At 41.0% G+C, this 17,149-nt stretch overlaps 3 protein-coding genes across 37 annotated transcripts in view; 2 read left to right on the top strand and 1 right to left on the bottom strand.

Moving 5' to 3' along the window:
* LOC147359626 (uncharacterized) overlaps positions 1-17,149 on the bottom strand; it is a 243,029-nt gene that overhangs the window by 157,535 nt on the left and 68,345 nt on the right. The window lies entirely within an intron of this gene.
* LOC147359629 (uncharacterized) overlaps positions 1-17,149 on the top strand; it is a 675,420-nt gene that overhangs the window by 651,178 nt on the left and 7,093 nt on the right. The window lies entirely within an intron of this gene.
* LOC147359630 (MAP/microtubule affinity-regulating kinase 3-like) lies at positions 5,715-8,594 on the top strand. Its single transcript, XM_086337225.1, has one exon. It carries the CDS (start codon positions 6,334-6,336, stop codon positions 8,257-8,259), a length of 1,926 nt encoding a protein of 641 aa, XP_086193351.1. The 5' UTR covers positions 5,715-6,333; the 3' UTR covers positions 8,260-8,594.

The raw sequence follows: 17,149 nt of genomic DNA, 5'->3' as shown, positions 1-17,149 counted from the left end.
GCTCATAGTTTTAATATGTGTGTGCATAGATAGACACAGAAATGAACATATATATGCATATCTTACATTAATAATACATACTTTTTAAAGCTATCTTTCCTGAGAAATCTGAGAAGCAATAACATCTCAGCAGCAAAAACATAGGATATCTAGTGGACATCTTTCAGTTTCTAAGTATATTTGATAAAAGGAAATAGAGATCCTTGAAGATGTAGGAAATTAGAGGACAGGAGCATTAAAAATCACATGTATAAAATGAGCCTGGACTATTTATGGCACCAAAAATCAAGAAGGAAATATTCAATAAATGATGTGAACATGTTAAGAAAGACACATGGACTAAATTGAATAAGCTCCCACTGACTAAATCTGGGACAGTTTGAGCAACAACATAAATAAAAGTAGTAACAATTATAGGCTAAAATTGTAGGCTAAAATAAATATCTATGAATCCACACTAATACAAAAAATAAATGAATAATAAATAAGTGGAGATGAAGGACTTGCTCTTCCTTACAGTACAATTCAATTAACAATTTTATAAGGAATGATGAAAATTAAAAATGACCACTAGTAAACATCACAGTGAATATTGTTGCAGAAAAGTAATCACTGAAGGATGCTAAAGTTAATGGGCAAAAGTGAGATGAGAAACAGGGTACTTGAATAGTCTCAAAGTACCTCCCCACAAGATATTTATTCATGACAAATGGAAAACACATTTACAGTGGATAATTCTATCATTCAGCACCTTAACCAAGTGATCAAAATCGATATCATTAGTGGCACAAACTGCACTCATGCACCTTCTGAAATGACGCACAGACAAGGATAAAGGTCATAACATCACTTCAGTAGTGATCTTGCCAAAAATGCTTTATCCCTTCTAATCAGACAAATCCAGGCTGAGGGGCACTTGATAAGATAACTACTAGGTTGTTGTTGTTTAGTTGCTAAGTCGTGTCCAACTCTTTGCAACCTCATGGACTGTAGCCCATCAGGCTCCTCTGTCCATGGGTTTCCCCAGGCAAGAATACTGGAGGGGGTTGCCATGTCCCTCTTCAGGGGATCTTTCCAACCCAGGGATCAAAGCCATATCTCATGCATTGGCAGGTGGATTCTTTACCACTGAGCCAGCAGGGAAGCCCAATAACTACCTGGTAGTACTCCTCAAAAATGTCAAAGCCATCAAAAAGAAGGAAAGAAAAAAAGGTAAAAGGAAGGACAGAAGAGGGAAGGAAGGAAAGGGAGGGGAAAAAAAAAAAAGGGGGAATGAAAGACCAAGGATTTCACAGAGAGACTAAAAAAGACAGATAACCAAGTTAAAGAAGGAGTCTAGACCGGATCCTGGACTGGAAAAAAGACGGATCCAGTCCAGTGGAATAACTGGTAAAATTCAAATATGGTCTATAATAACTAGTACATCAATGTTAATTTCCTGATTTTAATCACTGTAATGTGTAAAATACCCACATTAGGAGAAGCTGGTTGAAGGTACATGGGAATTTTGTGCTATTTTTCAAGTTTCCATAAGTGGAAACGGTCTTATTTTTGTTGTTTAGTCACTAAATTGTGTCTGACTCTTTCAGATCCCATGGACTATAGCCTAACAAGGTCATTTGTCCATGGAATTTCCCAGGCAAGAATACTGCAGTGGGTTGCCATTTCCTTCTCCAGGGATCCTCCTGACCCAGGGATCAAATCCACGTCTCCTACGTTGGAAGGCAGGTTCTTTACCACTAAACTAACCAGGGAAGCCCATGTTACTACCATACCGTCTTGATTATTATGGTTTTGTAGTAAGTTCTGAAATTGAGAAGTCTGAGCCCTCTTACTTTGTTCTTTTTTTTTTTTTTTTAGATTGTTTGGCTACCCTGGGTCCTTTATAATTCCATATGAATGTTAGGATCAGCTTGTCAATTTCTGCAAAGAAGTTAGGGTTTTGATAGGCATTATCTTGAGTCTGCAGATCAATTTGCTGTCATGTGAATAATATACAGTTTTGTGCTCCATCAATTTATGATGTATTTTCATTTATTTAGTAGGTCTTCTTTCATATCCTTAAAACTTTCCTATGGTTTTATACTTTTTACTTATTAAAACTCTTCCCTCTATGATCAACTGCTTTTGAACTTTAAACTCATTTAACATGGGTCTGTTTCTTTACTCTAATTATACTCCATGACTCATGTCTATTTTGAGTCTGCTCATGTCTACTCAAAATGCATGGGTGCTGCTCTATTTCACTTATAACAGCTTTGCAGGACCCTTTGACATCAGATAAGGGAAGTCTTTCTATACTTCCAATAATTTGCGTTTCTCAAAATCTTTTGTCCTCACTCATTCTCCCATATGAATGTCAAATTTATCTTAAGTTCTGAAAAAAAAAAGAATTCTACAGCAATCTGAATTGGAAATAACTGTTTCAGTTCATTTAATGGAATAGGGTCCATTATAGCACTGAAAGAACCTTTATGTGTTCAACTTTTATGTTATTTATGTTTCAAGAAAGTGTTCTATTTTCTTTATGGGTCCTGTGAGGGTTAATTTTATGCATCACTTCTCACCCATACCTGATCAGGTGACATTTTAATGCGAGTTTAGACTTGGAATCAATGTTGGAATGGCTTAAGACATCTAGGGATATTGAGATTACTGTATTTTAATAGCACATGAGGATGGACATGAATTGGGGGAACGAAAGGCAGAATGCTATAGACCAAACTGTTTTCCCTCAAAATGTATATTCTGAAGCCCTAAGCACCAGTGTGACTCTATTTGGAGATAGGCTCTATAGGGAGGTTAGTGGTTAAATGAGGCCAAAGGCTGGGGCCTTAATCCAATAGGAAATGTCCTTCTAAGAAGAGGAAGAGACATCAGAACACTCTCATTCTGTGTGTACACAGAGAAGAGGTTATGTGAGGATGTAGACAGAGGAGCCTGGGGGGCTACAGTCCTGTCCATGGGGTTGCAGAGGAGTCGGACATCATTCAGTGACTTAACAACAACAATACTAGAAGGCGGCTGTGTACATGCCAGTAAGAGAAGTCTGATCGAAACCAACCCTGACAACACCTAGATTTTGGACTTAAATCTTTAGAACTGTGAAAAAATATAAATGTCTGCTGTTTAAGGCACCCAGTGTGTTTTTCTGTTACAGTGCCCTGCAGACTATTTGGGCTTACTAGGAACAGAGGAGCCTGGTGGGCTGCCATCTATGGGGTCGCACAGAGTCGGACATGACTGAAGCGACTTAGCAGCAGCAGCAGCAGGTAGCGCTAGCAGTAAAGAACCCACCTGCCAAGGCAGGTGACACAAGAGATGCTGATTCAATTCCTGGGCTGGGAAGATCCCCTGGAGGTGGGCATGGCAAGCTACTTCAGTATTCTTGACTGCAGAATCCCAAAGAGAGAGGAGCCTGTCGGGCTATATAGTCTATAGGGATACAAAGAGTTGTACATGACTGAAGTGACTTAGCACATATGCACACAGACCATTACTAATACAGGGTCTACACATTTCATAAAAAATTCTATTGGATATTTTTTACTATATTGTTCAAGGTGGTATCCGGAATACAGCTTCTGAGATGTTACTGCAAGTATTGCTAGTGTTCCTCAGTTCCATTTCTTGAAGTCTGCTCTTATTGCTATTTATTGCCTCACATCAGTTTATTTTGTAGCTTCTGTCACTTAGCTGATGCATTCAAAGGGATCCAACCCTGGTTTACCTTCATATTGGAAGACAAGACTTACAAATGCTATCCTTGAGGTCAGAAACATACATTTATTTTAGAGACTAATTAGATTTTTCCCCCAAATTAAAAAAAGAAGTATTAGAAATGTTTATTATATATTAGTCTCAAATCAAATTGAAAACAAAAAATGGAGCTTCAAATCAAAGTTACAATAGTGTTAGCTTTCCTTTTTTTTAAACTTTTATACTCATCTTTCGGTGTCATATCTTTTTGTCTAGACAGTGTGTTGAAAAGCAGAGATGTTACTCTGTCGACAAAGGTCTGTAGAGCCTTCCCAGTGGTCACATATGGTTGTGAGAGCTAGACTGTAAAGAAGGCAGAGTGACAAAGCATTGATGCCCTTAAACAGTGGTGCTGGAGAAGACTCCTGGGAGTCCTGTGGACAGCCAAGAGATCAAACTAGTCAATCTTAAAGGAAATCAACCCTGAATACTCATTGGAAGGACTGATACTGAAGCTCCAGTATTTTGGTCACCTGATGCAAATAGCTAACTCTTTGGAAAGGTCCCTGAAGCTGGGAAAGATTGAGGGCAGAAGGAGAAGAGGGCGTCAGAGGATGAGATGGCTGGATGGCATCACTGACACAATGGATACGAACTTGGGCAAACTTCAGGAGATGGTGAGGGACAGGGAGGCCTGGCATGCTGCCATCCATGCGGTCACAAAGGGTCGGATACACCGCCGTGACTGAACAACAACAACATAGCTAATGAACAATGTGATAATTTCAGGTGACAAAGAAGGAACTCAGCCATACATACACGTGTATCCATTCTCCCCCAAACTCCTCTCCCAGCTAGGCTGCCACGTATCATTGAGTGGAATTCCTTGTGCTACACAGTAGGTCCTTGCTGGTTATCCATTTTAATTAGAGCAGTGTAGCGCTAGTTTTTGGAGAAGGCAATGGCACCCCACTCCAGTACTCTTGCCTGGAAAATCCCATTTCTTGCCTGGAAAAAACTCCACCAGACGGAGGAGTCTGGTGGGCTGCAGTCCATGGGGTCCTGAAGAGTCGGACGCTACTGAGCGACTTCCCTTTCACTTTTCACTTTCATGCATTGGAGAAGGAAATGGCAACCCACTCCAGTGTTCTTGCCTGGAGAATCCAGGGACGGGGGAGCCTGGTGCACTGCCGTCTATGGGGTCACACAGAGTCGGACACGACTGAAGTGACTTAGCAGCAGCAGCAGCAGCACTACCTTTTCTAATCATCCATTTATCTCCTTTTACCAGAGATCTTCATCTCTTTATAAGGCTTAGAGTTACTGTTGAGGATCTTTCATTCCAACCTGAAGGACTCCCTGCTCAGGAAGGTCGGGTGGTGGAGAATGCTCGCACCTCTCATGAACTGGGAATGCCTTAATCACTGTTTCATTTTCGAAGGACAGTTTTGCTAAACATAGGATTCTTGGTTAACAGCTTCTTTCCTTCAACGTTTCAAAGACACTGACCCGTGTCATCTGACTTCTGAGGCTCCCGATGAGAAATCTGCTCTTGATCCTCCTGGAAAATCTTCTCTCAGCTTCATAAACATTAATAATGTGCTTTACTAGTGTCTCACACAATAGAACATTTTCCTGTAGTTTCAAGTCAGTTAAATCATCACTTTGCGACCAGAGTTTAAGGAAAAGAATTGAATATTTCAAGTGTAGACATAATGAGGTCTTTTAAATTATTATTAATTTTTCAAACAAGAAATGAAAAAGTTGCTGGGGCTTCCTACAGATTTTAATTTCTAACAAAGTGAATACCAGTCTCTAATATATTTAAAGAAAAATCTCTTGGGGACCTTTTTGCTAAGTGTAAAGAGGCCCTGAAGCTGAAAAGGGAGAAAACCATTGGGTTTATCCCCAGTCACGATTGGTCCATTTCTTGCTCTGACCTCACAGGGCATCACTATGATGAAACTCACAAAAACCCTTTATAAGACCCTGGCTGGGTGCAGGATTTTGTCCACAGAGCCCAGGAAGCTGATTTTGGTGACCTGACGGCTGGACCTACAGTTAGCGAGATTTTTTCCGTGTTTTTATAGTGTTGCTGATTTTGTTCCTTTTTCTCATTTTTATTTTTCTCTTTTTCCTTTGTCTTTTTCTCATTTTTTAAATTTTTTTTATCATTTTTTCTTTCATTTTTGTTTCTCATTTTTTTTGTTTCTTTTTTTCCCCATTTTTTCCCCTTAGTTCTTTTTCTCATTTTATCTTATTTTTTTTTTTTTTTTAGTTAGTGTTGCCAGTACTAGTATAGAGAGTATCATTGATATAGTTAGCATAGTTGTTATAGCTAGTGGTTTGTTAGCATAGATAGTACAGTTAGTGTTAGCACTGTTAGTATCCTTGCTACACTTAGCATAAGTTAGTATAGTTAATAGTTACTGACATAGTTAGTGTTAGCACTGTTAGTATAGTTATTAGCATTAGGATAGTTTATAGCACTGTTAGCATACACGGTATTGTTAGAACAGTTAGCATTCTTAGTGAGGGCTTAGCGGTAGTGAGTATAGTTAGTGGTAGAGTTAGTATAGTTAGGTAATTAGTATAGCTTAGTGGTAGTTAGTGTAGTTAGGGATCCAGGACCTCATGGCCATCTCTGTTAACAACAGTGTTCATATTGAGAATTATGATATCCTTCAAACAATTGGTGAAGGCCAATTCGCCAAAGTGAAGTTGGCCCGGCATGTTCTGACCAAGGAGGTGGTAGCCATTAAGGTCATTCAAAAGACCAATCAGAGCTCCTCCGGCCTCAAGGAATGGAATCAAGAGATTGATAGCCTAAAAACATTAAGCCACCCAAATATTGTAAAACTATTGGAAGTTATTGACACGGAGGAGGCTCTATTTATAGTAATGGAGTACGTCAGTGGAGGAGACTTGTCCACCTACTTGGAGGCCAAAGGCCGCTTGACGGAGGGGGAGGCCCGAGGCCTGTTCCGCCAGCTGGTCTCGGCTCTGCAGCACTGCCACCAGAGGGGCGTGGTGCACCGGGATTTGAAGCTGGGCAACCTCCTCCTCGACGCCAACAACAACGTCAAGATCTCTGACTTCGGCCTTAGCAACCAGTGGCACCCAGGAAAGAAGCTAGACACTTTCTGCGGCAGCCCTGCGTACATGGCCCCAGAACTCTTCCTGAGGATGCCTTACACAGGCCCAGAGGTGGATGTGTGGAGCCTCGGCGTCATCCTGTACACGATGGTAACTGGATCCCTCCCCTTCAGGGGACAAGATTTCTGGGAGCTGCAGCAGCGTGTGCTTAGGGGGCAGTACCATGTGCCCAAATCTCTATCCAATGAGATAACAGACCTTTTAGACAGAATGCTAATGCTCAGTCCTACCAACAGAGGTACTTTAGATGATGTTTGGCAGCATCCATGGGTGAACATGGGCCAGGAAGAGCCACTCCCACCAGCCTGTGAAGAGCACCCTGGGATGACAGGAGAGTTGATACTGGGCTGGTGCAGGGACCACATCCAGGGCTTAGACGTAAGCAGTATCAGTGACATGAATGTACCCAAGGTGAGGGTACGCACCATCATTGTGAGGCCGTTCGTTTCCTCCGACCTCAGCAGCCAAGAACATATGCCTCCCGCCACCCCTGAGGAGTCCGTGCTTATTCCCGACTGGCTTTGGGAGACCATTCAGCAGGAGAACCAGGAGTCAACGGAGAAGACCAGAGAGCCTGCCACTCCCCCACCCTGCCCGGAAGCGAGGACCGTCACCCCCAGCCCAGCCCCCTCCACCTACAGCACCAGAGATGCCAGCAGCCCCCGAGCCACCGATCACGCCGGTGACCGGCACGACACGTGTGGGACCAGGCTCACCTGCGACACCTGTGGCAGAAGTGACAGCAGCCACACCCATGATACCAGTGTTACTCGTGGCACCAGAGACGCCTGTGACACCATCAGCACCTGCGACACCATCAGCACCTGTGACAGCTGCGATACCAGAGGTACCAGCCTCACCTGTGATGCCTGCAGCACCTGTGACACCAGCCTCACCTGTGACCCCAGCCTCATCTATGACGCCCTAAGCACCCAGGACACCACTGGGGCCTGCAACCTATACGACAACCATGGCACCTGTGATACCTGTGACACCAGTGTCACCAGTGACAGCTGCCTCACCAGGGACACCAGAGGCACCCGTGACACCAGTGGTGACCACGCCACCCATGATACTCATGCCACCGTTACCCGTGACACCAGGGGCACCCGTGACACAGATGGCACTCACGGCACCTGTGACACCTGCAACACCAGTGGCACCCATGACATCGGCGGTAAAGTCCCAGAAGGAACCCACTGCCTCCCGGATGTGCCTGATGCGGGAAGCTCCACCCTTGTTGGGCAGCCCGAGAATATGTCCCCAGTCACTCCCTCTGGCCTCACCCAGAAAAAGAAGGGGGTGGCTGGGAGAATCTGGAGATGTCTATCTAAATATCTTTGTTGTGGGCTGCCCAGCATGAGGACTAATAATAAAGTTATACCAGACAAAGATAGTGGATGACCTGCAAAGCTCCCTGGGACCTGGTCATGTTCCCACCTGGAGGACGGGATTCAAATCCAGTACCTCTACCGCCTTCAGGAAAGCCTCCTATCCAAAACCCTGGCCAGCTCAGACGATGCTCTGGAGTGGTCTGGGTGACCAGAAGAGGCACCACCCTGGCCTGGCTGCCTCTCCTCCTCTGCTGGGTGAAACTTCAGAGACTGGACTGTCCCCTGGGGCATGTCCCCCACCCCCCACACTTCTGTCTTTCATGTTGGTGGGGGAGGGGATAGTTATTGCCAACTCCTTGGTTCTTCTCTTGGTTTAGTCTTAATAAACTTTATGCTCCAGAAAGATGTATTGCACTGCTCTGCGTTCTCTCTGGTTAGAGAAGTGTGTAGTCATGTAGTACTTAGAGTTAATGACCAAAGAATTAGTGCAATCATTCCCAAGAGCAAATATTGCTGCCCTGCACTGCAGTGCAGACATGCAGAAAGAGTGTATTATCCCCCTGCACTGACATTACCTAATATTTTCAGCAGGGGCAAAGGAAACTTTGGGTCCCTGCGCCAGGGCTAATAGGACCGGGACGTCTAGGATAGGATAATAAGTCCTGTGAACCAGCCAGTGTGTGGTGTGGTCAGGTCCCTGTGCGGATGACTTTCCTGAATATCCTGCAGGAGCTGGGCTCTCTCCTTCCCCTATGGGGAGGGACCCTGATGCGTGGCGTTTTTAAAATTTTTTTGATGTGGATCATTTTTACAGACTATTGAATTAAATAAAATGACGGGTAGAGGAGAGGAATTTTGGCAGTCCTTGCACTAGGCAGAAGGAAGAGAGATGAATAGTCTGTGCCCTCTGGGTTTGCTCACGCATGTTCTGCATGCTTATGCATGCAGATCTCCATGTTCTGTTTTACCTCTACCTTAAGAAGCTCTTTGTGCCAGTTATTAAAATTGTTATACTTTAATTGTTATTAAATTATTATTCAAGTAATAAATATTTATTACTTAAAAATTACTTAAAATTACTTAAAAAATAAATTATTTAATTGCCATTAAAATTATACGTCCTGGGGTCTAATCTAGAACACTTTAAAATCTGATTCTGCCATCTACTTAGCAGCATAACCATGAAAGACTTGTTTATCCCTTCAGCTACACAAAAAAGTGAAGATAGTATTTACTCTGAAGTGTCAAGTGAAAGTGAAAGTGTGAAAGTGAAAGTCGCTCCGTTGTGTCCAACTGAGTCGTGTCCATGAAACACTCTAGGCCAGAATACTGGAGTAGGTTGCTGTTGCCTTCCCCAGTTGGGATTTTCCCAACCCAGGGACTGAACCCAGGTCTCCTGCATTGCAGGCGGATTCTTTACCAGCTGAGCCATAAGGGAACCCCAAAATGTCAAGGTGAAGTTAAACAAGACAGGTAAGGTAAGCTTAAGACAGTGCAGTATAATAAATCATTGCTATGAGTATTGTACTTTTTCTAGCATTTGTTTATCAATGGAGACACCATTGCTTAGGGCTGGATGATTCTGCTCTATGCACATCTTTCTAGAGTGTTTCTGCCCACTAAATACCAGTAACGTCCCCCAAGTCATTGGAACAAACCAAACTGTCCCCAGATATGTTCAAACATGGAAAACAAACTATTATGCCTCCTGGTTGAGAACTTAGATAGCACACTTCTTAAGGACTGATTAATTTTCGTGTTCTCAGTCTAATACTGTGATGAACACAAAACTCAATAAACACCCTCAACAGAAACGAGTAGAGAATGAATAAAACAATATGACTTTATACATATGCTTGAAATGCCTCCATATATATTTATAACTTTTGTTTGTATATGGTTCTACTAAATGTCTAGGATTCCTCATTAAATTGCAGGTAGTTCCGAGGGGAAATACTCTCAGCTGTTACTAACTAACGTCAAGGTGGGTGGATGCCAGCTGTGACAAAAGCCCTGCAGGAGTAGTTCACGGGACAGGAAACATGGAGAGACAGTAGTGTTCAATATAAATTCAAAACTGAAAAGCTTTGTATGGTCTCTAATTGTCTCTCTGCAAAAACCTGTGCGTTAAAATAACATGTGTGACAATGGGAGCCCAATGGGAGACACATCTCTTACCTCCATTTTATTCTAAAAGAAATGGAAACCCAAGGTCCTTTTCCATCTATCATCATTTTTTCCTCTTTCTTTCTTACAGAATTACACCACATCCCATATTTCTCTTTTCTCGGTAATCATTCTTCCTGAGACACTAATCTGAAATTCTTTATTTAATACCAGTTTTTATTTAATTAGTCAAATTCTTTTCATAATTCCTTGAGAACTCATTCCCCAGGAATGAATGCTCAATGTTTTTGCCCTCAACTCTCTAAAAGCCAGTGGACTTCTGAGCACTTTGGTTTTCTTTCCAGCTCTCTCAAAGCACTTTATTCTCAAGAACATATCCATTCTCATAGCCTCAACAATGACAACTTATCTTTATTTGAGTACTTACTATCAGAAACCCCAAACTCACAAAGGTTAATTCTGTAAAAAAGATTCACTACACAACTGACAATTTATAACAGTTAGTCTACTTTTAAGATCCCTCCCCACTTAACACACATTTCTGCTAATGTACTGAGACAACTGAGGCAGCATACACTGCTGAGCACATGCATACATCTATTAGCACCACGAAATATAAGAGCAAATCCATTTCAGAAAAGAATTGTACATCTTGTAAAAGATGCAGGATTTCATGATAGCAAAGCACAGTTCAGACACTTAGAAAGGCAGTCATATGGAAGAGTTACTTCAGTGAACAAATGAAGATAAATTTACAGGGATGATGACACGACAGATACTTCAAAGACTTCACACTGATTTGAGTATCAAAAAATTAAGAAAGATTCTTAGAAAAAACTGATGAACCCTCACAAATGTTTTACACATTTTTTCCTCTTTATAACTGTGTCAAAACAGTAAACCTGGAGAGCTTGAATAGCGAAACACTCTTGAAAAAGAAGAACAAGGTTAAAGGTATCACACTTTCTGATTTCAAGCTTCTTGCAAAGCTTCCATGGTGGCTCAGACAGTAAAGAACATGCCTGAAATGCAGGAGACCATGGTTCAATCCCTTGGTGTACAAGATCCCCTAGAGAACGGAATGGCTGCCCACTCCAGTATTCTTGCCTGGGAAATCCCATGGACACAGGAGCCTGGAGGGCCAAAGCCTATTGACGGAAAAGAGTCAGACACAACTGAGTGACTACCATGCTTTCACACTGTAATCAAGTGTGGTATTTTCATAAATGCAGACAGAACAATGGAATAGAATAGAGAGCCAAGGATAAGGATAGCCAAGACCATTCCACAGAAAAAAAAGACAGCATTTTCAACAAACGGTTGTGGGAAAACTAGATATCCACATGCAAAAGAACAAGTTCTTTCATTACCTTACACCATATAAAAAATTAACTGAAGATGGATCAAAGACCTAAATGCAAAACCTAAATCTATGAGTCTTAAAATACAGAAGAAAAGCTTCAGGACATATTTCACTGTAAATTCTTAGAAATTTGGGGGAATTTTTTTTTTTTTTTTTTTACTCCACCTTCTTGGGATCCCTGGCTGGCTTTGAAAATTAAATTGATCAAGATAGAGTAATAGGAGAAAACATATAAATTTATTTAATGTAAGTCTTAAGAAACATTAGGGTCTTCATAAGAAAATCAAGATCTGAAAAAAGAGTGAAATCTGAGTATTTTCACACTAGATTTGATCAAGAGTGGATACTCATGGAGAAATATAACAGGCCAAGGAGTATGAGGTGAGTGTAGTACACTGGGGAAGATTTAGCAAGGCCTATTTGGAGTGTTTCTGGCATCCTTTTCTCTTTGGAGATGAGGATGCACCTTTGCTTCTATAGGGAAAGCATTTCTCACTTAAGAGTATTATGACCTACTTCAGGGGTGAAAGGTGAGCAGAGGGTCAAAGTAGCATCTGCTGTTTTCTCAAATTTTCAACGTAAAATATAAAATATGCCAAGGTGCCATCTTTTAGTGTAGCATGGTCTGAACTTCATATGATATGACACCAAAAGCACAGACAAACAAAGTTAAAAGAAATAAACTGGACTACACCACAATGTAAAACTTTTGTCCATCAAGGACATAATCAATAGAGTACAAAGACAACCATGCAATGGAAGGAAAATTTGCAAACCATATATCTGACAACGAGTTAAAATCCAGAATATACAGAAAACTGTAAGATTCCACAACAACAGAAACAAAAACAACCTGATTCAAAAATGAGCAAAGAACAGTTTTCCAAATAAGACATACGAATGGCCAAAAGCACATGAAAAGATGTACATCTCTAGTCATTAGGGAAATGCAAATCGAAAACACGGTGTGATATGCAGCTCATACCCATTAAGCTGGCTATTATAAAAAGACATAAAAAGGGAACAACTGTTGACAAGGCTGTAAAAAACTTGGAATCTTTGTGCGCTATTTTATATTTATTTATTCACGACTGCACTGAGTCTTCATTGTGGCTGAGTTGGGCTTAGTTGCCCTGCAGTAGGTGCAATCTTCCCAGACCAGGGATCGAACCCTTGTCCCCTGAATTGGCAGGCAGATTCTTAACCACTAGACCACCAGGGAGGTGCCTTTTGGACTATTAATAGGATGAAAAATAGTGCAGTCACAATGGAAGAGCATTGCAGTTCCTCAAAATATTAAAAATTAAATTGCTGATTGGTTCACCAATTACATTTGAGTATACTCTCAGAAGACTTGAAAGCATGGTCATGAAGAGATATTTGTAAACCCATGTTCCTAACAGCACTACTCACAAAAGCCCAAAGGTGGAAGCAACTCAAATGTCCACTGATTATAGGAATGGATAAACAAGACGTGATGCATGCATACAAAAGAATAGTATTCAGCCATAGAAAAGAAAATTCTGACATGTGCTATAACCTGCATAAACCTAAAAGACATTATACTAAAATAATCCAGTAACAAAAAGACAAATACTGTGTGACTGATTACACTTACAGCAAGTATCTAGGTACTCAGACTCCGAGAACAGAAAATATCACACAGTGGGGACGTCCCTAGCAGTTCAGTGGTTACGACTCTGCACGCACACCACAGAGAGCCCAGGCTCCAACCCTGCTCAGGGAACTAAGACCCCACATGTCTTGTAGTATGGTCAAAAGTGAGGGGGAAAAAAGAAAGAAAAGAAAATGTCACAATGGTAGTTTCTAGGTGCTAAGGGCAAGGAGACATGGAGAGCTGTTGTGTAAGGGTTATGGAGTTTGAGTTTTGCAAGACTGAAACTTCCTGGGTATGGTTTGCACAACGATGTGAATGCACTTACCACCACTGAACTGCACCCTTGAAAATGACTGAGATGGTATTAAGACATTTATATTATGTGTCTTTCACCACAATTTTAAAAAATATCAAGATAGCTCAAGGGAAACAATGATAAAAATCTAAAAGGATCTTGCATTCAGATAAGTTACCAAAAGTCTTCGAAGTTTTATCCATGCTGAAGAGTCCAAGACTGACTTTTTCACTATGTGTGAGATTGTGCATAAAAGACCAACAAATCTCAAATCAACATACCAATGATTTCTTTAAATAAAAACACCAGGTGATGACAAAAAGACTAGAAAATAAGTCTGCATTTATACAGTTTTTTAGAAAGTAAGATGGAGTGTAGATTTTCAGAGACTAGTGCACAGATTCACTGGATATATGGAAACAGTGACAAGAAGAAATTAATTCTTTGTTCATTCTAAGGATTAGTGGCCAGTTGGAATTGGAATACAAATTGTTTTAAATGTAAGATACAAGTAACTGTAATCACTTTTTTCCTTTAAAATTTTTCCACTATTTCCTGATATACAGTGGTGCTCTGTATGAAACTATTTAAATGATCTTTTTACTATATATCTCTGGATAATAAAGACCTCCTTCAGTTCTGTCCTCCATGCAGATGACTTTCAACTCTATGTTTGGGCCAAAGCAATCAAAGATTTCCAAATGCCCCTGGACATTTTTACTTAAAAATGTTTCTCTATTAATTCAAATTCAACATAAAAATGTCAAACCTATCATTGCCCTTCTAAATATTACTTTCCTATTTCTCAAAGTTATCATACATGCCACACTAACTTAAATGAAAATACTGGTGTCAGTCTGTCTTCTTCCATTTGCTCATGTGTCATTTAATGTGTCCAAGCCCTGCTGACTTCTCTTTTGAAGGCTATCTTGCATCTGAACTCCCTTTGTCCTTCCCTCGTTTCTCTCATTCTGACCCTTACCACTCGGGCCTAGGTGAGCACAACAAACTTCTCTTTTGCCTCCTCACTCCTTCTATTTTTTCCTGTTCTAATTCTACCCAAATTCATCCCTATTAACCTTTTGTGTTGCTCTTGTTGTTTATGTGGGTGCTTTGATTTTGTTTTTTGGCAGTGCCACACAGCATGTGGGATCTTAGTTCCCTGACCAGTGATCATACACACACCCTTTCAATAGGAAGCTCAGACTCTTAACCACTGGACTACCAGTTAAGCCCGCAATCCTGTTAATCCCTTAATGCAGCTATGCTTCATCCAAAACACTATATCTTTTCTTCCACAAACATGATTTTTTTTCCTATCTCTTGGCTTTTATATCATTATCTTCTCCATGTTTTCTAACTCTCTAAATCCCATTCAGATCCCAATGCTGCCTTTCCTGATGAGCTCAAGACTAAGTGCTCTCTCCCCAGGAACACATTTTTGCCTGTATTACTCAGAAGGCAATATTCTATGCATGTAAAACCAGAAGTAAGAGACCAGGATACTTCTTAATTATATAATCATGACTCATGTGCAGTGTGTATGACAACCAATAGTTGCTATTTACTGAATACACAATATGTTAAGCACTTTCTATGTACTAATAATACCGACCATTTGTTGAGCTTTTCTTACGTGCTTGATCCTAAACACACTACATAAATGAGTCCAATAAAAGTTCTGTAGGCAGGATTATTCACCCATTCCAGTCCATCTTGGTTCGCTGATTCCTAGAATGTTTTCGTTCACTCTTGCCATCTCCTGTTTGACCACTTCCAATTTGCCTTGATTCATGGACCTCACATTCCAGGTTCTTATGCCATTATGTCTACTACCGTGGGCAGGAATCCCTTAGAAGAAATGGAGTAGCCATCATGGTCAACAAAAGAGTCTGAAATGCAGTACTTGGATGCAATCTCAAAAACGACAGAATGTTCTCTGTTCATTTCCAAGGCAAACCATTCAATATCACAGCAATCTAACTCTATGCCCCAACCAGTAATGCTGAAGAAGCTGAAGTTGTGAAGACCTGTGAAGACCTACAAGACCTTTTAGAACTAACACCCAAAAAAGATGTCCTTTTCATTATAGGGGACTGGAATGCAAAAGTAGGAAGTCAAGAAACACCTGGGGTAACAGGCAAATTTGGCCTTGGAATACGGAATGAAGCAGGGCAAAGGCTAATAGAGTTTTGCCAAGAGAACGCACTGGTCATAACAAACACCTTCTTCCAACAACATAAGAGAAGACTCTACACATGGACATCACCAGATGGTCAACACCAAAATCAGATTGATTATATTCTTTGCAGCCAAAGATGGAGAAGCTCTATACAGTCAGCAAAAACAAGACCGGGAGCTGACTGCGGCTCAGCTCATAAACTCCTTATTGCCAAATTCAGAATTAAATTAAAGAAACTAGGGAAAACTACTAGACCATTCAGGTATGACCTAAATCAAATCCCTTATGATTATACAGGATCATATAGAAGTGAGAAATAAGATTTAAGGGACTAGATCTGATAGAGTGCCTGATGAACTATGGACAGAGGTTCATGACATTGTACAGGAGACAGGGATTAAGACCATCCCCATGGAAAAGAAATGCAGAAAAGCAAAATGGCTGTCTGGGGAGACCTTAAATAGCTGTGCAAAGAAGAGAAGTGAAAAGTAAAGGAGAAAAGGAAAGATATTTCCATTTGAATGCAGAGTTCCAAAGAATAGCAAGGAGAGATAAGAAAGCCTTCCTCAGTTATCAACGCATAGAAATAGAGGAAAACAACAGAATGGGAAAGACTAGAGATCTCTTCAAGAAACTTAGAGATACCAAGGGAACATTTCATGCAAAGATGGGCTCGATAAAGGACAGAAATGGCCAAACAGAAGCAGAAGATATTAAGAAGACGTGGCAAGAATACACAGTAGATCTGTACAAAAAAGACCTTCACAACCCAGATAATAATGATGGTGTGATCACTGACCTAGAGCCAGACATCCTGGAATGTGAAGTCAAGTGGGCCTTAGAAAGCATCACTACAAACAAAACTAGTGGAGGTGATGGCATTCCGGTTGAGCTATTTCAAATCCTGAAAGATGATGCTGTGAAAGTGTTGCACTCAATATGCTAGCAAATTTGAACAACTCAGCAGTGGCCACAGGACTGGAAAAGGTCAGTTTTCATTCCAATCCCAGAGAAAGGCAATGCCAAACAATGGTCAAACTACCGCACAATTACACTCATCTCACAGGCTAGTAAAGTAATGCTCAAAATTCTCCAAGCCAGGCTTCAGCAATATGTGAACCGGGAACTTCCAGATGTTCAAGCTGGTTTTAGAAAAGGCAGAGGAACCAGAGATCAAATTGCCAACATCCACTGGATCATCAAAAAAGCAAGAGAGTTCCAGAAAAACATCTATTTCTGCTTTATTGACTATGCCAAAGCCTTTGACTGTGTGGATCACAATAAACTGTGGAAAATTCTGAAAGAGATGGGAATACTAGACCCCCTGACCTGTCTCTTGAGAAACCAGTATGCAGGTCAGGAAGCAACAGTTAGA

This window comes from Bos grunniens, chromosome 14, assembly GCF_055505025.1.
Source record: "Bos grunniens cultivar Pamir isolate PY7600 chromosome 14, Bosgru_T2T1.0, whole genome shotgun sequence".
NCBI classification, from domain to species: domain Eukaryota; kingdom Metazoa; phylum Chordata; class Mammalia; order Artiodactyla; family Bovidae; genus Bos; species Bos grunniens.
This window is presented reverse-complemented; position numbering and strand designations above follow the sequence as displayed.